Here is a 26,845-nt window from a genome sequence, read left to right on the forward strand (position 1 = left end):
GCAAGCCCCGCCCTTCCCTGGGCCCACCTTTTCAGAGAGCGGTGGAAAGTGGCCAAGAGGCGTGAGAGCGACGCCGCCACTGACTAATGGGAAGAGCCGTTGGTGTGAGGTGGGAGCAAGAGTGACAGCGATTGGTTGGATGAGCCTAAGCCCCTGAGGCGGGGGCAGCGGTGGGGTCTGGTGGAGTAAAGCGCAGCAAGATGGCGACCGAGACGGTGGAGCTTCACAAGCTAAAGGTACCGTTACGTGGGGAAGGCTGAGGTGGGGTTTTCTGGAGCCTAAATTCTACACGAGCCCTGCGCCGCCTTATTCCACGTATTTTCCTGTCAGGCGCTTGCTTACACTTCTTTCCTGGCTCCCGTTGTAGTTTTGTGCCTCCTTCCTTAGGCCTATCTTAAACTCCGTTTCTACTCAGTATTTTATTGCTTTTTTACCTGTTGTTTACCTGCTGTTACTTGTTCTTCTCGTTGTTTTATTATCTGTCACCCTTCCCTACCCGGCTGTGAAACGCCTCCTATCTTTTATATTCTTTTTTTTTTTTTCATTTAATCTGCATTACGTCAGTGGTCCTTCCCCCGTGTCCCATGCTGACCCAAAATTATGTTTTTCCTCCCGGATTGATGTAGTCACAAAAGCCGAACTTCCTTAGTATATAGTGGCATTGTTGCATGTTTACCTGAATATGTCCCAAACATAATCCAGAAAGTGCTTCCAGTTCTCTTTTAACAAGATGGGATTAAGACCCCGGACTCGAATTTTGAAACCAAGGAGAGGAGAGATCTTAAGATAGGTTTCTCGGTGGGAACCTGGGCCAGAGGCATCTCCAAGAGTTTGTAAAATGGCGAACACGTTAGCCCTAAAGTTTTTCGAGTAGTTTTCTCAGGAGGTTCTCGGCGTTCTGCCCTCTCCTGACTGTCCTACCACTAGAGAGAGAACGTGTAGGGTAGATAACTGTAATATTGGAGGTATATGAAGTATGTTTGAAAATCTTAGGATTTTGCTTGTCCTGTTTATCTTTGGGAAGGATCCCAGCTCTCTTGGTTCCCCCACCCCCAATCTAATTTTGTTTTTTACGTGTGTCTGTGTGAGTGTATGGTGCATGCTCTTGGGGGTTAGAAGAGGGTGTTGGATTCCTGGAGCTGGAGTTACAGGCGGTTGTGAGCAGCCTGATGTGGGTGCTGATAGTAGAATAACTTGGGTCCTGAAGAGCAGTGAATGCTCTTCATCAGTGAGCCATCTCTCCATCTCACTTCTTGGTGACATTCTGAACCACAGGACCCATTGAATTATACATTTTGGTAACCCGAAGTACTTTTCTTGTATGTGGATTTGTCCTTCAATTATTATTCTGTAAGGACAATAATTCCTTTTAAGAAGAATTAAGAAACTATGTTGACTATTGTTTGTGTTTCACAAGTAGCTTTACTTGTTAGTTGTTTTGGTCACCTTATTCTGGGAATCTCGTACAAATCAAACTTACTTAATAAAAACTGAGAACTGTGCGTGTGTTCTTTCTTTCTTTCTTTCTTTCTTTTTTTCCTTCTTTCTTTACTGAGGCAGGATCTCACTCTGTAGCTCTAGCTGGCCTGGAACTCACAGAGATCCTACCTTTCTGCCTCCCAAGTGGGATTAGAGGCATTCACTGTCATGCCCAGTTTTTTTTTTTTAATAGTTGTTTTTAATTATTGGATTGTGATGATTTTTAAAAAGTTTTATTTATTTTATGTGTATGGGTAGTTTGTATGTATGCATGTCTGTGTACCTGCAGAATTACAGATAGTTTTTAGTCTCCATGTAAGTGCTGGAAATTGAACCTGGGTCCTCTGAAAGAACAGTCTGTGATCTTAACTGTTGAGCCATCCCTCCATCCATGAAAACTTTTTTTTTTTTTCCTTAAAAGTTAATAATTGGGCCTGGAGAAATGCCTTAGTGGTTAGGAGGACTCTTCTTCCAGAGGAGTTTGGTTTCCAGCACCAAAGTCAAGTGGCTCACAACTGCTAAACACATGTTCTTCACGGGACCTGATTTTCTCTTCAGGTGTCTTCAGGCACCTGTTTCTGTCACACACACACACACACACACACACAAAGAAAACTTTTTTAATCTTGAAAAAAAATCCTTAAAAATTGCTGCGTTTTGTCTTTCTTTAAAATTTGTGAATGAAGGTGCTTAGAACAAGCCCCTGTATTTAGTTTATTAAAGTGACATTATTGTTTGAAAGCAAATGTGTTTCTTAACTGTTGGACTCTCACATTTCATTACTGGATTTTTATGATATTCTAGTTACTGTTAACTTGATGTAGCTGTAATAGATTATTATAAGTTTTCTAATGATTACTTGAACAAATAAGGAAAAATTGAGCAACTACCTCCATTGTTTTTTTTATCTGTGTAAGTTATGTAGTTTTGTACTGTTATACATATTACATACACAGAAAATTCCTTTTTAGGTGAAAGATTAAAATTGAGTTGGCTATTTGGTATTCTCGTTTGTTCCCCTTTTGAAATCCTGGAGTAAGTCACTAGTTGCCCCATGACTTTCCTTTATGGAGTTCCTCCTTTTACCATACTAGTATTTGTTACTTCATAAGTTTGCATTTGATTGACTATCTCACTTACCTAATGTTTTCTGACCTGATTTCAGGTATATAGTTTTAAGAGAACCCGAGGCACTCCTGAGGGTGTAAGCAGGACTTACTCTTTAATCACATTTGCTTGTTTTTGCTTTTTTCTCTAGAGCACTTCTTAAACTTTTGGAGGTCACAGATATCTTTGAAACTCTGATGAAAGGTATGGACCCTCTCCCCAGAAAAAGGCATGTACAATACTTTGCATGCAATTTAATGGGCTCCACAAAATTACCTTGTAGCCCTGAGGAGTCCATAGACCTCTCGTTAAGAACTCATATAAATTCTGGCTTTGAAGACAGTGTTAGGCTTTAGTGTTAACCTTGATTGAATAATCTGACTTTTTGGCTTGACTAAGAGTTTCTATTTTATTTCATTTATCTTTGAGAAAGGGACTTTCTATATAACGCTTTCTGGCCTTGAACTCTAAGGCTGGCTTAGAATTCACTCTTTGTCTCTGTCTCCCAGTGCTCTGTTTAAAGGCAAGCGCCACCTCTCCTGGCCAATTTTGGGTTTTTAATAAAAAAAAAAAAAAAAAAAAAAAAGCGCCACTTCCCAAGTTGGGTGGTGGCACACGCCTTTAATCCTAGCACTCAAGAGGCAGAGGCAAGTGACTGTGAGTTTAAGGCCAGCCTATTATATAGAGCAAGTTTCAGGATGGCCTAAGTGATACAGAGAAACCCTGTCTCAAAAAACAAAAAACAAAAACAACAAAAAACAAATTAAAAACCTCTTTTCAAGCTGGGCATAGTAGTGCATGTTTCTAGTTTCAGCACTAGAAGAGACGAGACAGAAGCAGGTGGATTTCTGTGAATCCCAGGCTATTTTGGTCTACATAGTGAGTTCCAGGACAGCCAGGGTAACATGGAAAGATCCTGTTTCAAAACAACAAAAACCAAACTCTTTCTGTTTTTATAAAGAGAAATTGAGGACTTTAGTTTAAAGGAAAGGAATAAGTTTTGAAGTAGGAAGGACAAAAACATTTGCATTGATATAAAAGTCCGTATCAAATGCAAATGTCTGAAAATTCTGTGGCAGTATAGTAGACAGAACCAGCAAGATCTATAATAGTGTCATAGTGTATTGAACACTATTATAAAATATTTGTGTTATTAAAACATGAAGTATGTAAATGTTGTTTCTAATAGTTTTGAAAGTTAGTAAAACTGGCTATAAAAGTAAATTGGAATGATGATGAGAGGGTGAGGTTTTTGTTACTGTTTTTTAATCTTTGTGTGTTCTTTTGTATAAACGCATGTAATCTGTGGAAGTCAGAGGACAGCCTCTAGTGTCCATTCTTGTCTGCCACCTTGTTTGAGACAGGATCTCTTGTTCCATGCTGCCTATTTGAGGTGAGTTGGCCTCCCAGCTTGTAAGGATTCTGTGTCTGCCTCACATCTCACTGTAGGAGTGCTAGGATTACATGCCAACTCATCTGATTTTATGTGGGCAGGCCCTGCTGAGCTATATTCAAACTCTTCCCTTTTTTTTATGTTAAGATAGGGCTTCACTCTAGCCCAGACTAACCTTAGACTCATGGTGATCTCTAACTCAGACAAAAAAAGTCTTAAGTTGTATAAGCGTTCTTTCTCTGTCTCTCCCTCTGTCTCTCCTTCTCCCTCCCTCCCCCTTTTCTCTCTCTCTCTCTCTCTCTCTCTCTCTCTCTCTCTCTCTCTCTCTGTGTGTGTGTGTTTGTGTATTAACATTTTTGATTTGTTTTATAAACAGATAGGATCTTGTCACATTGCCTACCTGGCTTTGAATGTTTTAATATGTTATTTAAATATCAGGATGGAGGAGGAGGGATGTCTAATTAGAGCATATGCTGTTCTGGCAGAGGACCTGGTGATACTATTTATACATATTAGCTGGTTTAATTCTCATAATAACTCTGTAAAGTAAAATGCCTCTATATCCTCATTTCAAAAGAAAAATGGAAGCCCAGATCCAGTAATTGATTATTTTGTCCTAGTTCTTATAATAAGTGACTTGTCAGTCCAAGCAATTTGTATCCAAATTTCACATTAATTTTCTTTAAAAATTTTAATGTGAATTTATTGTGTGTATGTGTGTGAATGTGAGTTTGTGTGTGCCATGGCATATATATATGGACATCAAAGGACAACTTTTAGGACCTGGTTCTTTTCTTTCACAGTGGGGTCAGGTTGTCAGGCCAGCATGGTGAGTACTTTTTACCAGCTGACCTAGAAGAAGGTGTTGGAATCAGAGTTACAAACTGTTGTCAGCTTCTGTGTGAGTGCTGGGAATCCAGCTTGGGTCTCTGGAAGGGCCACTAGTGCTCCTAACCACCGGGCCATCTCTTGAGCCCTCACATTTTTTCTTTTTTGGTTTTTGAGACAGGGTTTCTCTGTATAGCCCTGGTTCTCCTGGAATCCACTCTGTAGACCAGGCTGGCCTCAAACTCAGAGATCCCCCTGTCTCAGCCTTTATGTCCTCTTAAAAAAAAATTTTTTTTTTTTTTAAATTACATTATTTTAGTGTGTATGCCATGCCATGCCTTTGGAGGTCAAAAAGAAAACTGTCAGGACTCTTCTTCCACTACATAGGTACTTGGTTACTTAGATCATCAGGCTAACCAGCTTACTCTGGGGAATCCCTGTGTCTACCTCTCCAAACTGAAATTACAGAAGGATTACCATGTCCTCCAGGGGAGTCATCTCTCCAGCTTTCTTGGTTGTTATAAGACAGTCTTGCTATGTAATCCAGGCTAGCCTCAAACTCTTTACTTTAAAATCAGAAAGATCATCCTTCAGACCAGACATATTTGTGTTCTGATCTGCATATAGGATTCCTAGAGTGTTTTTACCCTTATTTATTCACCATAGATTAATGACATGTTGTGCTTTATAGAATAAGAATATATAGCTATCACAAGAGCTGAGAATGTAGCTTAGTTTCTAGAGTACTTGCCTATCATATGAAAAGTTCTAGATTTGATTTCAAATGTTGTATAAAACCTGTTATAATGGTGTACACCTATAATACTCAGTACTTGAGAGGTAGAGGAAAGATGCTTAAAAGCTCAAAGTCGTCTTTAAGAACATAAGTTAAGGGGCAGCCTGGGCTACATTACATTTTGTGTCAAAAAAAGGGCTAGATAGATGACACATTGGGTAAATGTGCTTGCCACACTAGCCTGACCTAGTGGGAAAGCTGACGCAAGTATGTCTGCAATCCTAGTACTCCTGGGATGAGAAGGGAGACAGGCTGGAATCACCTGTAAGCTCTCAGGCCAATAAGCCTGGAGCGTACAGTACAGTGACAGATGTGTTATGTACATGTACACCATTCGACACATGAACGAGAACACAGACACGGCCAATAAGCCTGGAGCGTACAGTACAGTGACAGATGTGTTATGTATATGTACACCATTTGACACATGAACGAGAACACAAACACGGCCAATAAGCCTGGAGCGTACAGTACAGTGACAGATGTGTTATATATATGTACACCATTCGACACATGAACGTGAACACAGACACAAGAATTCTAAAGAGTATGTGTCCATCCTACTAAGGCTGTTACATAGTTAGGTTATCAAAGATCTATAATTTCAGCTGTGTATAATCAACACTTATTTTGGTAGTAACTTCTTTGCATAAAACCCTAAGGTCCTTATCTTTTTGCTTGCTCTTACTATTTATTTTCATGTGTATGAGTGGTTTGCCTGCATGTATATACACGTACATGCTCTTAGGGACCAGAAGAGGGGCATGGATACCTTGGAACTGGAGTTCTAAATGGTTGAGTGTCATGTGGATGCTGGGAACTGAACCTGAGTCAGAGCAGTGAGTCCTTTTTACTGCTGAGCCACTTCGCCAGCCCTAACAGAATGTTTTTGTTTGGTTTTGGCTCTTGAGACAGGGTCTCACTATGTCATCCTGGCTGGCCGGGAACGCTCTGTAGACCATGCTGGCCTCTTGCTCACAGAGATCCATTTGCTTTTGTCTCCTGAGTGCTGAGATTAAAGACCTGTGTCATCACACCTGACTGCTTTTATTTTTATTTATGTGCATATGTGTATGTTTGTATGAATGTATGCCATATGTGTGCAGGTGTCTGTGGAGACCATAGAGGGTTTTAGAGTCCATGGATGTGGAGTTACAGGCATTTGTGAACTGCCAGATGTGGGTGTTGGGAACCAAATTTAGGTCCTCTGGAAGAACAGCAAACTCTTAATTTCTGAACCATCTCTGTCTAGAGATGAACTGTTGAGCCAAATCTTCATTTATTTAAAAGTGTCTATGTTTATGTGTTCATGGCAATATGGAGTGCATGTGGCCGTCAGGACAACCTCTGCCGTGTGGTTCTCACTTAATCAGGCTTGGCTGTAAGTGTCTTTACTTGTTGAATCATCTACCCAGCTTTCATCTAGTTTTTGTATGAGTGAAGATTTGAATCTTAAATAGGAGATTTCACATATGTACCTAGCTGACCTTGACCTTTTCTGATCCTTCCACTTCCATCTCCTGAGTCCTGAGAGATACAGGCATGTGCCAGCACTTAGACTCACTCTGTCTGTTTATATATGTGGTGCTGCAGATCAATTCTAGGACCTCGTACATAGCAAGTACTCACTTCTACTGATCTGTCTTGTTTTTGTTTGTTTGTTTGTTTGTTGTTTTGTTGTTTTTGTTTTTCAAGACAGGGTTTTTTCTCTGTATAACCCTGGCTGTCCTGGAACTCACTCTGTAGACCAGGCTGGCCTCAAACTCAGAAATCCGCCTGCCTCTGCCTCCCAAGTGCTGGGATTAAAGGCTTGTGCTACCACTGCCCAGCTGATCCGTATTTTTTTTTTTAATTTAAAAATACTTCTTTTTTTTTTTTCAGATTCTAATATACCATTTACCCACCCCCATCCCTTCTTCCATGTATCCCTTTTTTCAAATTCACTGCTTTCTTTTTTCACCAATTATTGTTATATACATATGTCTATCTTTCTATCTGTCTCTCTCTCTGCACACATACCTGAATATATTAGTACAACGTGCTCAGTCTGTATGATGTTACTTGTATGTATGTTTTTAGGGCTGACCATTTGGTATTGATAATGAGTTTTATGCTCCTCTCTGGGGGAGACTGTTTCTCCCACTCTCAGCATTGTGTGTGTGTGTGTGTGGTGTTCAGGCTCCTGGGCTTGTCCCTGCCCCTATATTAGAGTGTTTATTGTTGCCTTTGTTAGGCAGTAAACATTTTTTTAAAATTGTATGTCTTGTGTTTGGGCATGTGCATATGGATGCTCAGAGCCAAGGAGGAAAGCAGAGGTTGTTAAATTCCCTGTAGCTGGAGTTACAGGCAGTCTGATACTCCTGATGTGGGTGTCTTCTTTAGTTCTGTCAGTTACCCACCACTAGCCCTTCTATAGCCTGTAAGATGGTAAGTATACATTTTTACTGGTTTAAAAAAAAAAGTGTGTGTCTGGTAGAAATGGAGACAGATTGTTAAGTAAAAGGAAGGCACTCCTGAGAATGGAATGGGTTAGAGAACTGGGATAAGTCCATAGCTCAAAAGCCTGACCCTCTTATAAGTCACTTACATAGGAGTCACCTGCTCTTACATTGTATATCATGTGCTTTTCTCAGGTGTGCTCTGTCCCTTACAAGTAATCCTGATGAGGTAGGATTTCCAATCTTTTTGCCACCTGGCTTCTTTCGTATGTTAATATTTTAAAATGTTTTTATTAGCATATATTAATTGTTCATAAAATGTTTCTTATGGGATCTTTTATACATGTACGTGGTGAATTTTGATGGTGTTTAGATCCCCCATCCTCTCTGGCTCCCTTCTGATTCCTGCTAATGCTCTTCCTCTTCCCAACAAGTCCACCTTCTACTTAACGTAGGTTTTTTTTTTTTTCTCTTCCTGTGACCCAAGAGTTTCATTAGGGTAGGGTTGTCTATAAGAGCACCAGGGAGACTTTCTTTATGGAAGCATGGGCACTTATTAAAGAAAATATCTTCCCTCCCCCCCATTGACCATTAACTGTTGAGAAATCCTCAAGGAGCGATGGGGCTCCATGAACCCCTTGCTCTTGCATGACAAGGAGTTCATATGGTCCAGTTTTGTGTAAATCTGGTGCAGGAACACAAGCTGCTGTGTGATTTAAGAGTTTGAGTAGGGCCGGAGTACACAACCTCTAGAGAAAGGACTTGTTCAGCGTATTTAAGGTTCTGGATTCGATATACAGCACAGTAACAGCAAAAATAAACAACTAAACACCAGTCTGTGGGAGGGTGTTGCATATCTTTGTTTGGTGATGTAGATAGAAGTGTTCATTGTTGACATTAAGCCAGACAACGCATAATCAATTATTAGATTTATAGATATGTGTGTGGTATATTGTGATACGTTTGGGATAATAGGTGTTGATTAGTCCATTTTCTATCATTATGACAAAATACCTGAGGCATAAACGAGATTATATTTATATTATAAAGAGATTTATTTATTTCCCAAACTTGGAAATGGAAAGTCCTATTAGCATAGTGTTGCCCTGTAAAAGGTGACATAATGGTGGCAGCAATTTTGAGGGGAGAGTACATGGTAGGAACAAAAGCTGGAGGTTAGTAAGAGCTTAGGACAGGGTCTCATGGATGAGTCTAGACTGACTGTGTTGGTGTTGAACTCCTGGTCGTCTTACTACTTCCCAAGTGCTAGGATTGCAGGCTCATACCTGGCCACTGCTACTCTTTTATATAGACCTGATGTTTGGAGAATTAACTTCAATTAATTCCTTTCTAGAATAAGGCCTCCTTTGATGACCTAAATACTACCCAGTAAGCTCTGCTTTTGGGGGGGCAAGGGTAGGAATGGGTTTTCCTGTTGGCCTTGAATCTTTGGTCTGCCTCCACTTCCCAACTGGATCAATACTGTGTGCCACTGTGTCAGGCTGCTCTATATTTCTAATAGTCCCAGAGTCATTACACTGAGGACCAAGCTTTTGGCACAAAAACTGGGCTTGGAGAACCTGTCTTTAGGACACTGTGTTTCTGACTGAAGATTGATTTTTCTCCCTTTCTTATGTTGTTGACAGTGTAATCTTTTAGAATTAAAAAATAATTGCACAAATAGATTATAGTTTTACTTAAGTGTGATTTTTTTTTTTTTTTCAATGTATGTTAGAAAGTCCTGTGATTGCCGGGCGGTGGTGGCACATGCCTTTAATCCCAGCACTTGGGAGGCAGAGGAAGGCGGATTTCTGAGTTCGAGGCCAGCCTGGTCTACAGAGTTCCAGGACAGCCAGGGCTACACAGAGAAACCCTGTCTTGAACCTCTCCCCCCCCACCCCCCCCACCCCCACCCCCCCAAAAAAAAAGTCCTGTGATCTTGGTCAGGGATAGCACTTGGAATTTGTGGATTGACCATCATCGTTGTTACCTCCTTCTTCTCTTTTGTGAGAATGACCTCCTTTTTATTCATAGGTATTAAAGACATTGTTTGTTTGTTTTCTCAGCTTGCTGAACTAAAGCAAGAATGTCTTGCTCGTGGTTTAGAGACCAAGGGAATAAAACAAGATCTTATCAATAGGCTCCAGGCATATCTTGAAGAACACGGTAAGTACTTTGTGGAGGGAACATGATGTGAGTGAAATATGAAGTTTCAAGCTCTGACAGTTTAAAATTTAGATTTCTTCCTTTCTCAGGTAATTGGTGATGTGAGGTCTAAATTAACAACATCAAGAAAACATTTAGAGATGGCCATGGTGGCTCATTCCTCTAATTCTTGCACTTGGGAGGCAGAGGCCGATTGCCTCAAGTTCAAAGCCAATCTGACTTACAAAATTAAGAGTCTATCTCAAACAAAACAAAACCCACCAGCAACAGAAAATACTTCTGGGCTGAGCCAGATGTGATACATGCCTGCATTTAGTACCCAATAAACTGAGGCCTGAGAATCAGGTGTTTGAAGCCAGCCTAGGCTACAGATTGAGTTCTAGGTTAGCTAGAGCTACATAGTGAGATTCTGACTTAAAAAGAAAAAAAAAAAAAGTGCACGTGTGCACATGTACATATGTACAACATACATATTCATACACATAGAATTAACAAATGAAATAGGAAGATATGTTGCTTAATACAATGTTTTAATTCCTATCATTGATAATGAGTCCATAGCCTTACTTTTGCTTGCTTGCTTTCTTTTTTTTTTTTTTTTTTTTTTTTTTTTTTTTTTTTTTTTTTTGGAGAAAGGGTTTTTCTGTGTAGCCTTGGTTGTCCTGGAACTCAACTTTGTAGACCAGGCTAGCCTCAAACTCAGAGATTATTCTGCCTCTGTCTCCCAAGCACTGGGACTAAAGGTATGTTCCATCACCACCTGGCTCTAATTATTATTATTTTTTTTAAGTTGTATATATGGGGATTTGGGAAGATGGTCTAGTAGGTATAGGCTCTTGCTGCATAGTCATGTGGATCTGAGCTTTGGTTTCCTAATAACCCAGTGGGGGTTAGGTATCCATGCTGGTAATCTCAGTCCTGGGGAGTGGCAGTGGGTGATCCTGTGAGAGCTCTAGGTTCAGTGAGATACCCCGTCTCAAGCACATGAGACTGAGTATATTAGAGCAGGATGCTTAACTTCTTCTGGACTCCACATATATATGTGGGTACCCTCATCTGTGCATGCACACACACAAATAACCTTACATTTGTATCTGTTGTATGAGGTTTTGTGGTTATTACTTTATTCATTCCATTTCTAGAGTAGCTTTCTGTGATATATATAGCTACCACAGTTTGTTAGTTTAAGATTTTTATTACAGCCGGGCGGTGGTGGCGCACGCCTTTAATCCCAGCACGTGGGAGGCAGAGGCAGGCGGATTTCTGAGTTTGAGGCCAGCCTGGTCTACAGAGTGAGTTCCAGGACAGCCAGGACACAGAGAAACCCTGTCCCTAAAAAAAAAAAAAAAAAAAAAAAAAAGGAAAAAAAAAAAGATTTTTATTACATTTATTTCTCTGTGTGTGCTTGTGTGTATATGCACATGCCATGGTGTACATCTCAGAATCAGTTGACAACTTGGAGAGTCAGTTCTCTCCTCCCATGTGGATCCTTACAACCATTTATAACTACTATAACTCTGATCTTGTTATCAAGCTTGGTAGCAAATGTGTGAACCATCTCATAAGCTGCCACATTTTATGATCCATCCCTTAACAGACTCCTATATTGCCCTCAAGCCCGAGGGGATTTAATACTATTAGTATGTAATTGTATAAAGTATTATTGTTATTATATTATTATTGTATAAAATATAGTTAGGATATATAATTCTCATATAAACTACTTTTCTTCTTTATGTGCCTCTTGAAATTATATAATATGTGCTCAGATTAGGATTGTAATCATTGTATATTCACAAATGTATAAATACTCAATATGATTTAGCACTGTCAAGTTGCTTCCTAGAATTGCCCTGTAAATCTGTATTCTTCATTAGGACATCAGGATTCTTTTCTTTTAAAACTTTATTTTTAAAAGATTTTTGGGGGGGCTAGAGAGTTGCTTTTGTAGAGGACCCAAGTTCCCCATTCCTACATGGTAGCTTACAACCATTTATAACTACAGTCTTGGGGGATATGACACCCTCTTCTTGGCCCTTAAGAGCACTGCATACATGTGCACAGATACATGCAGGCAAAACATCCATATATATTTTTTTAAAAAGGATGATTAAAAAAATATTTTATTTTTATTTTATTTGTGTGGGTATGTGCCTCGTGTCTTAGGAGGCCAGAGAAGGGTGTTAGATCTCCTGACTGGAGTTAGAGGTGGATGGCCGTGAGTGATGGTGTGTGTGGTGAGAAGCCAGTCCACGTCCTCTGCTAGTTCTCTATCACCTCTGCTAGTGCTCCATTACTGAGCTGCCTCCCTAGCCCATGCACGGCTCTTGATCTCTACAAACCTGTATTTGGCATTCTCTATTAAGCAGCCTAGTGTTGCTAATTTGTTGGTTTTAATATACTATAATTTTCTCCCTGAAGAAAGATTAAATGTTGTCTCTGTTCCAAATTCTGTGGGTTTCTTCTTTGCCCACAAGTGCTAGAATTACAGGCATAGGATACCATGCCTGGCTACCTTGTTTTTAAACACAAATATCTTTATCATTGGTCTTTTAAAAACTATATGTGTGTGTATGCATGTAGATGTGCATGTGTGTATATATATATACACACACACACATGCATATGGTGTGTGTGTGTGTGTATGAATGAGTGTATGAGTGTATGAATGTTCTGTCTCTACAGAGATAAGAAGAAGGAATCAGATCTCATTACAGATGGTTGTGAGCCATCATGTAGTTTCTGGGAATTGAACTCAGGACCTCTGGAAGTGCAGTAAGTGCTCTTAATTGATGAGCCATCTTTCCAGCCCCTGTCATTGTTTTTCCCTTGGTGTTCTTTGGTAGGAGAGCTTAGTTTTTTTGTTTGTTTGTTTGTTTGGTTTTTTTTTTTTTTTTGGTTTTTCGAGACAGTGTTTCTCTATGTAGCCCTGGCTGTCCTGGAACTCACTCTGTAGACCAGGCTGGCCTGGAACTCAGAAATCTGCCTGCCTCTGCCTCCCAAGCACTGGGATTAAAGGTGTGCGCCACCACCGCCTGGCTGAGAGCTTAGTTTTAAAAGCAGTTTTTTCACTTATTGTGTGTGTGTGTGTGTGTGTGTGTGTGTGTGTGTGTGTGTATTTATGGATGGGTATGCAATGTGTGGGTGCCTGAGGAGGTCAGTAGAAGGTATCAGATTCCCTGGTGCTGGGATTACAGGGAGTATAAACTGCCTCCTTTGGATGCTGCTGGGATCTGAACCCTGGTCCTGAAGAACAGCAAGCACTCTTAATCCCTGAGCCATCTCCTAAGTACCAATTTGGTTCTTTGTTTGTTTGCTTTTATTTTTTTAGGATTTATTTATTTATTATGTATACAATGTTCTGTCTGCATGTATGCCTACAAGCCAGAAAAGGGCACCAAATCTCGTTATAGATGGTTATGGGCCACCATGTGGTTGCTGGGAATTGAACTCAGGACCTTTGGAAGGGCAGCCAGTGCTCTTAACAGAAATTCTTCCCTTGTACTAAATCTCGTGGTATTTTGCTTGTGAGCCATTAATAGTCGAGGTGTCTTTCTAGCTTTCTACTACTTTCAAAGATATTTTCTTCATTATTCTGTCACAGCTGCCCCCCCCCACTCCACCCCTACTCACTTGAGGTCAACCTCAATTGTACTTAGGAGCCTTTCACTTTGTCATTTTAAACAGGCTCTAACACTGGGATCTGGCTGTACTTGACCTCACCAGCACACCTATGCATGTACCTTCTTTTGTTGTTGCTGCTTATTTAAGACAGGACATTATGTAGCTCAAGATTGCCTCTATAACTCAGAGTGGCTTTGAATTTACTGATTGTTTTGCCTCTATCTCCCAAATGCAGGGATTACAGGGCATGCACCATCATACCCAGTCCTAATTATTTTTTAAATTAGTTTATACTGTGACTTAATTACAACCTAATTGCATTTAGTTTTTCAGTTTAGGTGGAATTCAGTTTTATGCTATTAGATAGAGATCTGGTTATAAGAATTTTCTCTAAATGTCTATTATAAGAATTTTCTCTAAATGTCTATTATAAGAATTTTCTCTAAATGTCTATTATAAGAATTGATTTTTGCCTTCATTATTGAACTATAAAGCAAAGAGGTTGTAATTTTACTCTTACCACTGTGATCAAGTGACCAAGGCTTGACCGGAATATTTTAATGTTCTTTAGCTGAAGAGGAAGCAAATGAAGAAGATGTACTGGGAGATGAAACTGAGGTAAGTTGGGAAAAGTTAGTCACTGGCCTGCTAATGTGTCACTGCTTTGGCTGAATTGCTTACTGTAGGTGGTTCTTAGATGCCTGAGAAGAATGAAAGACTAGTTCATTTTGGAATTCTTATATTGTCTCTTGATAGATATTCCTTTATTTTCCTAATAGAATTTAATTCATGCTTTTGAACAAGGGTCTTATAGCCCAGGCTGGCCTCAGATACAATATGTAGCTGAAGATAATCTAAACTTCTGGTCTCTCTATTCCCACCTCCTGAGTGCTGTCTTGTCCAGTTTATCTTTTTTTTAAATGGGTATTTTTGTTGTTTTTAATGGAAAAAATTGCATGTGTAAGTGTATGAAATACTGGGCTCCAATGTATAGAGTTGAGGGCAAATTTTTGGAGTTAGTTCTCTCTTTGCACCTTGTTGGAGGCCCAGTTTTCTTATTGTTACTGCTTAGCTGTGTACTCCAGGCTAGCTAACCCTGGAGCTCCAGAAACTTCTTTAGTCTCAGCCATGCATCTTGCTGTGTATGGGAGTGCTGTGTTGCAGATCAGCATCACTGCATCCGGTTCTTACCTTGGTTTTGAGAATTGAACTTAGGGTTTCGTGACTTCAGCCATCTTGAGGCCTTAATGGGTATTTTTTGAAGATTTTATTTTATTTTGATTATGTGTCTGTGTGTGGATATGTCATGTGCATATGGATGTGGTGCCTATAGAAGCCAGAAGTGTCAGATCTCCTGGAGCTGGAGTCAGAGGCAGTTATGATCTGCCTGAAATGGGTGCTGTGAATCAAACTCAGGTCCTTTGAAAGAACAGTATGCACTCTTAAGTACTGAGCCATCTCTCCAGAACCCCTTATAGCTATTTTATTTTTTTCTTTTTGGTTTTTTGAGGCACGGTTTCTCCGTGTGTGTGTGTGTGTGTGTGTGTGTGTGTGTGTGTATGAGAGAGAGAGAGAGACAGACAGACAGACAGAGACAGACAGACAGACACAGGATTTCTCTGTGTAGTTCTGGCTGTCCTGGGACTTGCTTTATATACCAGGCTGGGCTGGCCTCAGACTGAGAGATCCACCTGTCTTTGCCACATGAATGCTAGGATTAAAGCCTTCATTGCCGGCTCTTAATGGATATTCTTGTTTTATGTTAACCATGTTGTTTCATTTGGTTTTAGGAAGAAGAACCAAAGCCCATAGAGCTGCCTGTTAAAGAGGAAGAACCTCCTGAAAAGGCTGTTGATATGTAATTATCACTTTTTAATAATCTGTGGGTTGTTTTTGTTGTCCCCTCCCCCCCACAAGACGGGATTTTTCTGTGTAGCTCTGGCTGTCCTGGAACTTGCTTTGTAGACCAGCCTGGCTTTGAGATTATTAACCTTCCTCTGCCTCCCAAGTGTTAGGACTAAAGGAATGTGCCACCACACCTGGCCCTTTTAAATAACCTGAACAAGAACAGATGGTTCTATTTTTGGTGTGGTAGTGTGTATATATGTGGAGAATGATGTCAGGCATCTTTCTTAATCATTATCCATCTTAGGTTTTTTTTTTTTTTTTTTTTGCTTCTTTGTGTTGTGTCCCATGTCCCGTCCCCCTGATGTCCCCTAAGTCAGGGTCTGACTGTGTAGCTTTGGCTATCCTGGAACTTGCTCTGTAGACCAGGCTGGCTTCTGATTCCCAAGTGGTGGGATTAAAAGTGTGGCCTTCTATACCTGATTCCACCTACTTTTTGAGACAAGGTCTCTGACTGGCATAGAGTTCACATTGAGTAGAACAACTAACTGGCCAGTGAGCCCCAGTGGTTGTCCTGTCTCCATCTTCTTGTACTGAGGTCTTGGGCACCTGCTCCACACCTGTCTTTCAACAGTAAGATTAGGGCTTGAACTGAGTTCTCCAGGTTTTGTATGACAAGCATTTACCAGTGGAACCCTTAGGATCTCAGAAAGTGCTTAAAAAAGTACTGTTTAAAGTTTCATCCGGTTTACTTATTACATATTCCCACTGACCTTTTCATTTCTGATAAGGTCAGGTATTTTTAGAAAGGTCTGTTTCCAGTGAAGAAAATAAATTTTCCTCCAAGTTATATATTATTAGGTAATTAGAACCAAGTTAACTTCAATATAGGCACAGTTCAGTTTTCCTAGCCTTTGTTCTTTTGTGAGCCACTATAATAGGTTTTTCAATTAGAATCTATGATTCCCTATGTATTGAAAATTTCTATAAGGTATTTTAGTACTAGCCTCTGCCTCCAGAGTGCTGGGATTAAAGGCATGCTCTATCATGCTCAGTCCTGTAAACCTTTACTCGTAGTTATCATCATGTGTAGTGTGGACAAAACAATGTTCATAATGACCTAACCTGTAATGCTCAGAACAGGCTGGGTGAAATTATAATGGCATGATTCAGATGTACCTTTGCTACTGGCTAATCAGTCACAGTGTTTCCAGGTGTGACATAGATAAGCCTATTGCATTTCTGTTTGATCTTTATAAGCAGAAAAATTCTCAAATATAAAGAAGGGCTACATTAGATCATGACAAATCTTAGAGTTTTGCTGCTTTGAACAGACACCTTGACCAAGACAGCCCTTATAAGGACAACATTTAATTGGGTGGCTTACAGGATCAGAGGTTCAGTCCATTATCACCAAGTTAGGAACATAGCAGTATCCAGGCAGACATGGTGCAGGAGAAGCTGAGAGTTCTACATCTTCATCTGAAGGCTGCTAGCAGATTACTGAGTTCCAGGCAGCTAGGACGAGGGTATTAAAGCCCATGTCCACAGTGGCACACCTACTCCAACAAGACAACACCTCCTAATAGTGCCACTCTCTGGGCCAAGCATATACAAACCATCACAGTCTCAGCTAGTGAATCAGTTTTCAGACTTGAGCCAGTTTGAAGACCTAGAACTACTTGAATGATGGGGTGGCAAATAGGGATGCTGTTTGGAGCCATTGGCAGGCCCCTATAGGTGAATCACAGAGGAGACCTTTGGGATTTTGGAGCAAGGCTCTGCAGACAACTATTTTCCCTTTGAAAGGCAACTCTTAGCCAGCTTTTGGGCCTTGGAAACTGAAGGTTTGACAATGGGCCACCAAATTACCATGTGACCTGAACTACCCATCATGAGCTGGGTGTTACATGAAGTCATAACGTAGGACGAGCTTAGCAGAGGTCTGTTATCACATGGAGGTGCTTTTTGTAGGACAAGCTCATCAGCCATCTGTTACCAAATGGAAGTGTACAATACTGGGCAGGTCCTGTAGGCATAAGCCAGTTACATGAAGAATTTTGCCTAAATGCCTATGGTTTTCACTCCTGTTTGGGGTAGGAGGACAGAGACAGGGCCTGGTGTAATGGCTAATCCTGGTTGACTATATCTGGAATGAACTACAGTCCAGAATTGGAGGGCTCACCTGTGATCCAGATCTTGAAGCTGGAAGACACAGGCTTCTGACCTGGATCTTGGCATGGAGATCTTGAGGCATTGTGGCCTTGAAAAGCTTAGGCCCAGGCAAGGTCGAACACACCTTTAATCTGGGAGGGGTTGGGGAGAAGATCTCTGAGTTCAAGGTCAGCCTGGGACAAAGCAATTCCCAGGCCACACTTTCTGCTGGAGGCCTATTAACTTAAGGACATTGGAAGAAGGGAGATTCACTCTTTTTCTACTGCTCGCATTTACTTGCCAGCACTTTTGTTGGAACCTACTTCTACAGAAGAGCAGCTTAAACATCCAGCCTCGTGGGACTGAGCGACTGCTAGATTCTTAGACTTCCATCTTCAGCTGCCCATTGTTGGGTTAGATGGACAACAGACTAAGTCATCACAATAAATTCCCTCAATATAGAGAGACATTCCATAAGTTCTGTGACTGTAGAGGACTCTGATACTCTGAGGATTTGAAACCTCAAAGCCCTCACTTCCTCCAACAAGGCACACCTCCTAATGCCACTCCCTTATGACCAAACATTCAATTCTGTGAGCCTATGGGGGACTTTCAGCAAGGCCACACCTCCTAACCCTACTTCGGGCCTATTTGTAGAACCTGTAGGGGCCATTACTAAACCACAGTTACTTTCCAGAACATTTTTGGTTTTTTGTTTTAATTTAATTTTCCCCACCCCCACTTTTATCCTAAGATTAAATTGAGGGCCTCATGAATACTAAGCATACAGTCTATACTCTCAGTCTGCAATGTAGATTTGTAATTAGATACAGTACCTAGAGAAAATGATTTAATGAAGTAGTTTTAAAGTATTTTGGGGATTTCTGGTACAAGAATAGAGCAAATGAATGTAATGATAATTAGCTTGTTTGGGTTAAAAATAGTTTTTTTTTTTTTTAATGGATCATATTAGAATATGTAAAGTATAAATCTCTTTAGATAGCTTTAATTCTATTAATGGATTTTGCAAGAAAGACATTAAAAATTGGGCGGTATTGCCGGGCGGTGGTGGCGCACGCCTTTAATCCCAGCACGTGGGAGGCAGAGGCAGACTGATTTCTGAGTTTGAGGCCAGCCTGGTCTACAGAGTGAGTTCCAGGACAGCCAAGGCTATACAGAGAAACCCTGTCTCCAAAAACCAAAAAAAAAAAAAAAAAAAGGCGGCATTGTAATTTTGCTTTGCAGAGAAATAGTTATGGTTTTAGGCAAAATTATATGGAAAGATTTTGAGACCCTATATTTAGGGAAATACTTTTTGTATGTGACTGGATAGGAGAAAAATTAGTCAATGAAGAATAGAATCCAATGTGAATCTCATGTGAATCCAATGAGGGTGCGATGTGTATTTATTGCTTGGGTTTAATGTGTCTGAGGGAGTTGGAATATGAGACGTTCCCTCTCAGGTTCCCTTTTTACTCCGAGGTTTATTGTAATGATTGTTTTTCAAGACGTGAACATGGGGGCTGAGGTTGTCATTTAGTTGGTAGAATGCCTAGTGTATACAGAGTTCTGGGTTCAGTTCCCAGTGCTGAGTGAAACTAGATGCAGTGTTGCATGTTTATAATCCCAGCATTAGTGAGGTGGAAGCAGAAAGATCAGAAGTTGATATCATTCTCAACCAAGTATTTGAGATACTGTCTCAGAAACAACAAAAAATAAGCCAGATGAAAACGTGGAAGTCATTATCCTGAGAAGACTGGCTCTGGCTTCCCCTGCCCCACAAGGATTGGGATTTAAAGGGTGTGTGCTACCATACCTAGCTTTTGCTCTACAGAAGTTTATGTTTTACTTAAAGTCTAATTTCATTAAAAACAGGCCTGGTGGATCAGGCTTGTTCTGTTTTGTCTTGAGACAAGGTTTCTCAGCTCTGACAGCTCTGACTGTTCTGGAGCTTGCTCTGTAGACTAGGGTGACCTTGCCTCTCCTAAGTGCTGGTATTTGTTTTTTGAGGGTCTGTGGCCCTGGATCTCCTGGAATATGGTATATAGTCCAGTCTGGCCTTGAATTCACAGATATCCTCTCGTCTCTGCCTCTCAAATACAGGACTTAAAGGTGAGTGCTATCAGGTCTGGCTATGGTCATGCTTTTAATTCCAACACTTAAGAAGCAGAGGCAGGCAGAGTTCAAGGCCATCTGCTTTATACAGGAATTTACAGGCCAGCCAAGATTACAAGGTAACAGACACCCTGTATTAAAAAGATAAGAGAGGTAGGGGAATGTGTAGTAGTGCACACCTGTAATTTCAGCACTAGAGAGATGGAGGCAAGAGAGTTAGGAGTTTGAAGATAGCTTTGCCTGAATGAGAGAGGCCATGTTTCACACAATAGCAATAAAAAAATGGAGGGTTAGCAAACAGTCTGAATATTCAAGGGCTGATTTGAATCCCTTGTGTATCCAAAAGGAAAGCTCTTTACATCATCTTAGGCCTGAAGTTATGTGTAAATACACTTCTGTTTCTAGTTTTAAGGTTTTTTCCCCAGGAGCAAATATTGTAGGACTTTGTTATGGTCAGCAGGGGGCATTCGTTGCTTGCCTGTTAGTCTAAGGACTTCCAACAAAAAGATGGAGGAGAGTCAGGTTGTGTTCCAGAATTGCTTCCTCTGAAAATGTCATTAAACCATTACTACCTTTCAGGGCATCAAATGGGAAAAGTGTTTGGGATATTGGAACAAAAGCTGCCCATGTCTCTAAATAAGGGACCTTAATGAGACTGGTTATGACCCACAGTTTTATGGGAGTTGTTTGTTGGAGAGTTAATGCCCTTCCATTTATCCTGGGGACTTCCGAACTTTGTCTCCTGCCCCTGCGGTCCCTCTCTTTTGTTTTCTCTTAAGCCTTTTGACCAGTTACTTACCATGTTTTCCTAATTCAGCCCCCACCTCCTTAGCCTTTCTTCTTCCCACTTCCTGTGGTATTTTTATTTGTTCTGCTTTGACGGTTTCAGCTAGAGCTAAAATCCCACGGGAGCAATAGGGACTTACAAAAGAAGGAAATCAGGGCTGGTAGAGCACTAGGTAAATATTGTAATGAAAATTGAGAACTTCTATTTAATTGAAGGTTGGAGATGTAGTTCTTAGTTCAAAAGTAACTGTGAAGTGCCTAAAAGCAAATGAAATGACTGTGTGTGTCCCTTCAGCCCAGCATGGTTAGCCTGACTTCTTTGCTGATTGTCTGGAACCTTAGTTAAAATAGCTTAGTATTTTCTTCTCAGTTAATGACTGTTCAAGGAGCCAGGGTTCTTACAAACTTCATGTTTCTATGGATTAAGGGGTGGTAGACACATGTGGGGAGGGGACATAACTCAGGTGAATTCTTGCACATTTCTCATGTTTTGGGTTAAGATAGCAATTTTCCGACTTTTAAAATCTCTCTTTTTAGGGCATCAGAAAAGAAGGTGGTAAAAATTACATCTGGAATACCTCAGACTGAGGTAAGTATTCTTTTGTTAATTTTTAATTGAGGTGGGGTTGGGGATGTGGACAGAAGACAGTTTTTCATAGTGAATTCTTGCCTTCCACTTTCTTGAGGTAGAGGTCTCTCCTTAAAACATTTTTTAAAATTACATTTTATTTCTCTCTCTCTCTCTCTCTCTCTGTCTGTGTGTGTGTGTGTGTGTGTGTGTGTGTGTGTGTGTGTGTGTACATGTGCGTGCGCTTGTGTAGGTCAGAGGACTACTTGGGGGAATTGATTCTCTTCGAGCATGTGGGTTCCAGAGATAAAGCATAAAGCTTAGGTTGTCTGGCTTGGCATTGAACAACATTACTGACTGAACCATCTGGCTGGACTTAGTCAGGTCTTTTGTTTCTTCTGCTATGGTGTGCACTCCAGGCTAGCTGGCCCATGAGCTTCCAGCAGATAACCATCTCCCATCTTGCAACAGGATTGCTTGGTTTATAGTTGTGTACTAGTACATTTGACAGAGTTGTGGGACATTCTAGCTCAGGTTATCAGACTTGCACAGCCTTTCAACCATTGAGTCCCCATTTTAATTTTATTTTTTTGTTCTTTAGAATAGCATCTTACTGTGTAGCTCAGGCTTGCCCCAAACAAAATCTTTCTGTTTCAACCTCCCGAGTGTTAGGATTCTAGGTATGTGTCACCATGCCTGGCTGTTTCTGTTTTTAACCTTTTCTTCTGTCTTCAACATTATTTAAAAGTTTTCATTCAGGGCTGTTAAGTTGGCACTATAGGTAAAGGTCCCTGTGGCTAAAGCCTGAGTTTGATCATGTAAATAATTTATTCATAGGCAAATTTATTAGGGGAATTGGGGGAATATTGACAATTGATGTTGTCTTTCTCCACTAACTCAGGAAAATATTTGAGCTGGTATAGTAAGTAGTTACCTTTAAGCTACTGTTACATATACTACTGTTCATCTGTTACATATACTACTGTAGTCTTAATAGTAACTTCATTAGGTTTACAGGTGTAGGGTTAGAGCTTGAGAGGACTGTATGTACTTTGGAAAAGTAGCAATGGTAGGTGTTCCTTTAAGTTGTTAAATTGTTTAAGTTGGTAGCTGGTGAGAGTAAAATTTCTTTGGATTTTTATCTCAAGATGCTTGAAATCAGGTTTTGTTTGAAATCTCTTGTTCAGTTTTGTACTTTCAAAGTAGAGGAGTTTGTTGTTGTTGTTTTTGAGACCAGAGAGTTTCTCTGTGTAGCCCTGGCTATCCTGGAATTCACTCTATAAACCCGGCTGGCCTTAGATCAGAGATCCACTAGCCTCTGCCTGTCGAGTCCTGGGAGTCTGCCTCCATGCCTGGCTCATAGCTGAGATTTGTTCACTTAGAGTTCAGGGAGGAAGTGTTTTGGTGGTGGTAGTGGTGTTAGATTACCTGTACTGGAACCAATATGTTCTTTTGATCTTCTCTCTCTCTCTCTCTCTCTCTCTCTCTCTCTCTCTCTCTCTCTCTCTCTCTCATTCTCTTTCTCACTCTCTCATTCTTTTGCTCTTGCTCTGTATCTTTTTCAAGCAAAATAGAACTGTGTTTTGGGGTTTGTGTAGAATATGAATCTTATTTTATTTCTTTTTGCTTTTGAGAATGTGAATGCAATAAGTGTGTGTGCACGCGCGTGCATGTGCACACTTCCTGGAAACAATTGTGTTAAGCCTTAGAATGAATACTACCTGATAGGTTCTAAGGTTGTCAGTGTTTTCAGTTAGATCTTAAGAAATTACCCTAACCAACTATTTTTTTTAAATAATAAATTACAGTTTTCTCTTCATTTTGTCATTTATTATCACTTAGAGAATGCAGAAGAGGGCTGAACGATTCAATGTACCTGTAAGCTTGGAGAGTAAGAAGGCTGCTCGGGCAGCTAGGTGAGTACTTCCAAGGTAGGGGGGTCATATCTTTGTTTCTAGTTATAATTGTTGGTTTCAAGTAGAAGTGTTTTCATTGAACTTAATACAGTTTGGGCCACATGCAGAACATTTCTGCTGATTTGGATGTAGTAGCTATATGCTGGGTTTTGTCATCATTGGTCAGGGTTTTTATGATAGGTAAAAGTCAGGAACTGACAGCTGCTCCTGAGTCTGAGGATTTCTTTTAGTGGACTCTTGGACTGTTGGTGAGAAGGAGAGTAAACTGAACCTCTTTCATGGGGTTGTTAGAATTAGCTAATGATTGCAAAGTTTGAGATCACAAGAAAGAAGTGTCATGCACCCTTGACACGGACACAGACAACTAAGGGTGTGAACAGCTTCCTAAAATTTAACTTGTTTTTTCTTACAGGTTTGGAATTTCTTCAGTTCCAACAAAAGGTGAGAATACAGAGGTTCTTCTGAGAAAGCTTACTTTGTCTTTTTTCTGACTATAGATTTTATTCCTCCAAATTAAGGTAACTTTGTTGGTTCTAGAAGCCCTTAAGAGGCTATAGCATTTGCCACCTTTAAATCTCATGAATAATCAAGAGAATGTTCTGAATTTAACGAGAGAGATCTCATCATTTGTTTTTCTTTTCTAGGACTTTTGAGAAATTTTTAGTACCTTGTACTTATTTCTGTGTCTTATTAGCATAGAATTATATGTACTTTTTTAGTGCTCTGAGCTGACGTAGTATTAAAGTGAAGGAGACTATATTTAACTTCACAATTTTATTTTTAAGAAGTTACCAAGAAGTAACCTCTGATATACTTAAAGACTTAGCTATGAGGCTTATGTTAGCATCATATATATTGATCAATAAATTGGGAAAAAAAAAACCCATGTATCCAGTACAGTATTAATTAGTTAAGTGTAAACTGTAGTATAATAGACTATGTAGAATGCTAAAAATGATATTTTAAGGGCTGAGGAGATGGCTCAGTGGGTAAAGTGCTTGAAAAGAATTTGATCCCCAGAACTCACATAAAAAAAAAAAAAAAAAAAAAAAAAAAAAAAAAAAAAAAAAAAAAAAAAAAAAAAAAAAAGCAGGCTATAGTAATGTGTGATGTGTGTTTGTAAGTGGTTGGCAGGCAGAGGTACCTGGCCTTCTGGCTGGTCATCCTGAATAATTGGTGAGCTTTAGGCCAATGAAAGACCCTCTCTCAGTAGAACAAAACAAAGTAGACAGATCCTGGGTAACCATACCTGAGGTTGTCCTCTGGTTTTCACATGTACACACAAAATATAATACTGTAAGATAGGGTATATCAGTGTATTCCTGCACTTGGGAGACTAAGGCAAGAGAATCACCATTTGAAATCTAGCCTCAGCTATATAGTTAAAAACTATCTTAAAACAAGAGCCAGGGCAGTGGTGGTGCACAGCTTTAATCCCAGCACTTGGGAGGCAGAGGCAGGTAGATATCTATGAGTTTGAGGGCAGCCTGGTCTACAGAGTGAGTTCCAGGACAGCCAGGGCTACACAGAGAAATCTTGTCTTAAGGAAGAAAAAAAATAAAAGGGCCTAGTGGCTGGATCTGTACCTTAGTATGTAGTGTTCTTGCCTAGCATGCAAGAGAAGTGGACAAAGGATTTAGGGTTCAAGGTTATCCTCTGCTGCATACATACTATATTAGTTACTTTTTTGTTGACATGATAAAACACATGATGGAAAACAACTTGAGGCAGAGAGAATTTATTTTGGCTCATGGTTCCAAAGGGGTAAGAGTCCACAGTGGTGGAGCAGAGGCAGGGCCCAGGCCCCAGGCATGGCGGCAGGGACAGGGAGCTATGTCTTGAAACGTAGACATGGAGCACAGAGAGAACTGGAAGTAGGCTGGGCTTTCTTTTTCTCTTCTTTGTTTTTAGTTTATTCAGAGGCCTGATACTCACTCACCAGCTATGGCAGATTTTGTACTGATTACCAGTTAATTATTCTTCATTCCCTCTTCTGCCCAGTGCTTAATCAACCACTGATGTTTGTCTCCGTTTATGAATTTGCCTTCACACTAATGGAAGCATGTGTATGATCTGTGATCTTTTGTAATTAGCTTTTCACTTAGTGTAAAATTTTACTTTGAACCACAGGGTGACCTCAGACTTGCTGTGTAGCTATGTTTGGCTGTTCCTCAGATTTACAATTTTCCAAATGCTAAGATTATAGATTGGCACCTCCAGACCTGCTCTGTGGTCACACCCATTTGTATATTAGTGCTGTGTCACCAAACATCATCCTCAGCCTAACTTGTTTCCAGCATTTGATAATAAAGAGAATCTCACTCATCTTATTGCTTATAATACAAACCCTACTTTATGAGCATGTCACCTTTTATTTATTCAGTTATCAGTTGGTACTTGTTCATGGCACTGTATCAGATAAAAAGGCCGTTGATGCTTGTTCATTGCGTTTTATCTGATTCAATTAATGATGCTGTGAATATTTGTTTTTAAGTTTTTGTATAGATGTATGTTTTCTTTTTTTTTTTTTTTTTTTTTTTTTTTTAATTAACGCCTAGAAGATAGCCTATGTGGAGTTGATTCTCTTCTTCCACCTTTATTTGGGCTCTGGGGATTGAACTACCAGGCTTGTGGAGCAATCACTTTGATTTGTTGAGCCTTTTCACAGCCCCAATGTATAACCACAAAAGAATCTGTGGAAATAACTTATAAATTATGTTTGTAGGTATTGTTCTTTTTTGAATTAATTAATTTTTGAGACAGGGTCTCATGTATGTCTAAAGGGTTTTTATCCTGTATTATGTTTATGTTTTTAATTTGATTTAAAGATTTAATTTTGTGAAATTTTAAAAATATTAAGTAACTTAAAAATTTTTATTTCTTTAGGTTTATCATCTGACACCAAACCTATGGTATGAAATTTTTTTTTTAATCTTTTAAAAATCCAGATTTAAAAAAAAATAGTTTTTGACCTTTATTTTATGTGAATGTGTATTCTTCCTGCATGTGTGTCTGTGCATGTTGGGTTTCCTGAGTTCTGAGTTACAGACAGTTGTGAGCTGCTGTGTGGGTTCTGGGAATTGAACCCAGGTCTTCTGGAAGAGCAACTAGTGCTCTGAAACCCTGTGCCTTATCTCCAGCTCCACAAAGCTAGATCTTAATTCTGTACAATTTTGAAGATTTAGTCTCTTTGTCAGATTAGAGGGGACTCTGAGGTCATGAGTTGGTAATTTTTCAGTATGGTATGCCCTGAATTTTAAGTGTTGGAAGTTGGGAAGCTAGAAAACTTGCCACATACTCAAATTTCTATATAACCCTCTTTCCTGCCAGCCGTTACTTTGAAATGATAAGTAGATTTTTGTTAGCTAAAGGCTAACCCTTTTGTTTTATGATGCTGAAGTTTTAGGCCTTGCCTAGTAGCTTTTAGTCTAAATCTTTAAAAAAAAAAAATGATTTCATTTAGTTTTGTTTCTTCAAAATAGTTTTTTTCTGTTTAGCCCTGGGTATTCTGGAACTTGCTCTGTAGGCCAGGCTTCTCTCAAACTTGAAGATCTATCCTCCTGCTTCTGCCTCTCTGCCTCTCTGCCTCTGTCTCTGTCTCAAGTACTGGGATTAAAGGTGTGTGCCCAC

The 26,845-nt window shown here is 39.9% G+C and overlaps 1 protein-coding gene across 5 annotated transcripts in view; it reads left to right on the forward strand.

Moving 5' to 3' along the window:
• Positions 1 to 19: 19 nt before the first annotated feature.
• Sarnp (SAP domain containing ribonucleoprotein) overlaps positions 20 to 26,845 on the forward strand; it is a 52,483-nt gene continuing 25,657 nt past the window's right edge. The window contains exons 1-11 of one of the 5 annotated variants that reach the window (XM_076920702.1): positions 147 to 236; positions 2,738 to 2,790; positions 3,899 to 3,979; positions 8,237 to 8,270; positions 10,108 to 10,207; positions 14,403 to 14,449; positions 15,622 to 15,689; positions 21,269 to 21,320; positions 23,142 to 23,215; positions 23,628 to 23,656; positions 26,102 to 26,127. In XM_076920702.1, the coding sequence (XP_076776817.1) occupies positions 15,688 to 15,689; positions 21,269 to 21,320; positions 23,142 to 23,215; positions 23,628 to 23,656; positions 26,102 to 26,127 (183 nt within the window). In that variant the 5' untranslated portion in view covers positions 147 to 236; positions 2,738 to 2,790; positions 3,899 to 3,979; ... (2 more) ...; positions 14,403 to 14,449; positions 15,622 to 15,687. Of the gene's footprint in view, positions 237 to 2,737; positions 2,791 to 3,898; positions 3,980 to 8,236; positions 8,271 to 10,107; positions 10,208 to 14,402; positions 14,450 to 15,621; positions 15,690 to 21,268; positions 21,321 to 23,141; positions 23,216 to 23,627; positions 23,657 to 26,101; positions 26,128 to 26,845 lie in introns of all 5 variants that reach the window. The other 4 variants (XM_076920701.1, XM_076920704.1, XM_076920703.1 and 1 more) reach the window with 4 other exon arrangements.

Source organism: Arvicanthis niloticus, chromosome 22 (genome assembly GCF_011762505.2).
Source record: "Arvicanthis niloticus isolate mArvNil1 chromosome 22, mArvNil1.pat.X, whole genome shotgun sequence".
Classification (NCBI taxonomy): Eukaryota; Metazoa; Chordata; class Mammalia; order Rodentia; family Muridae; genus Arvicanthis; species Arvicanthis niloticus.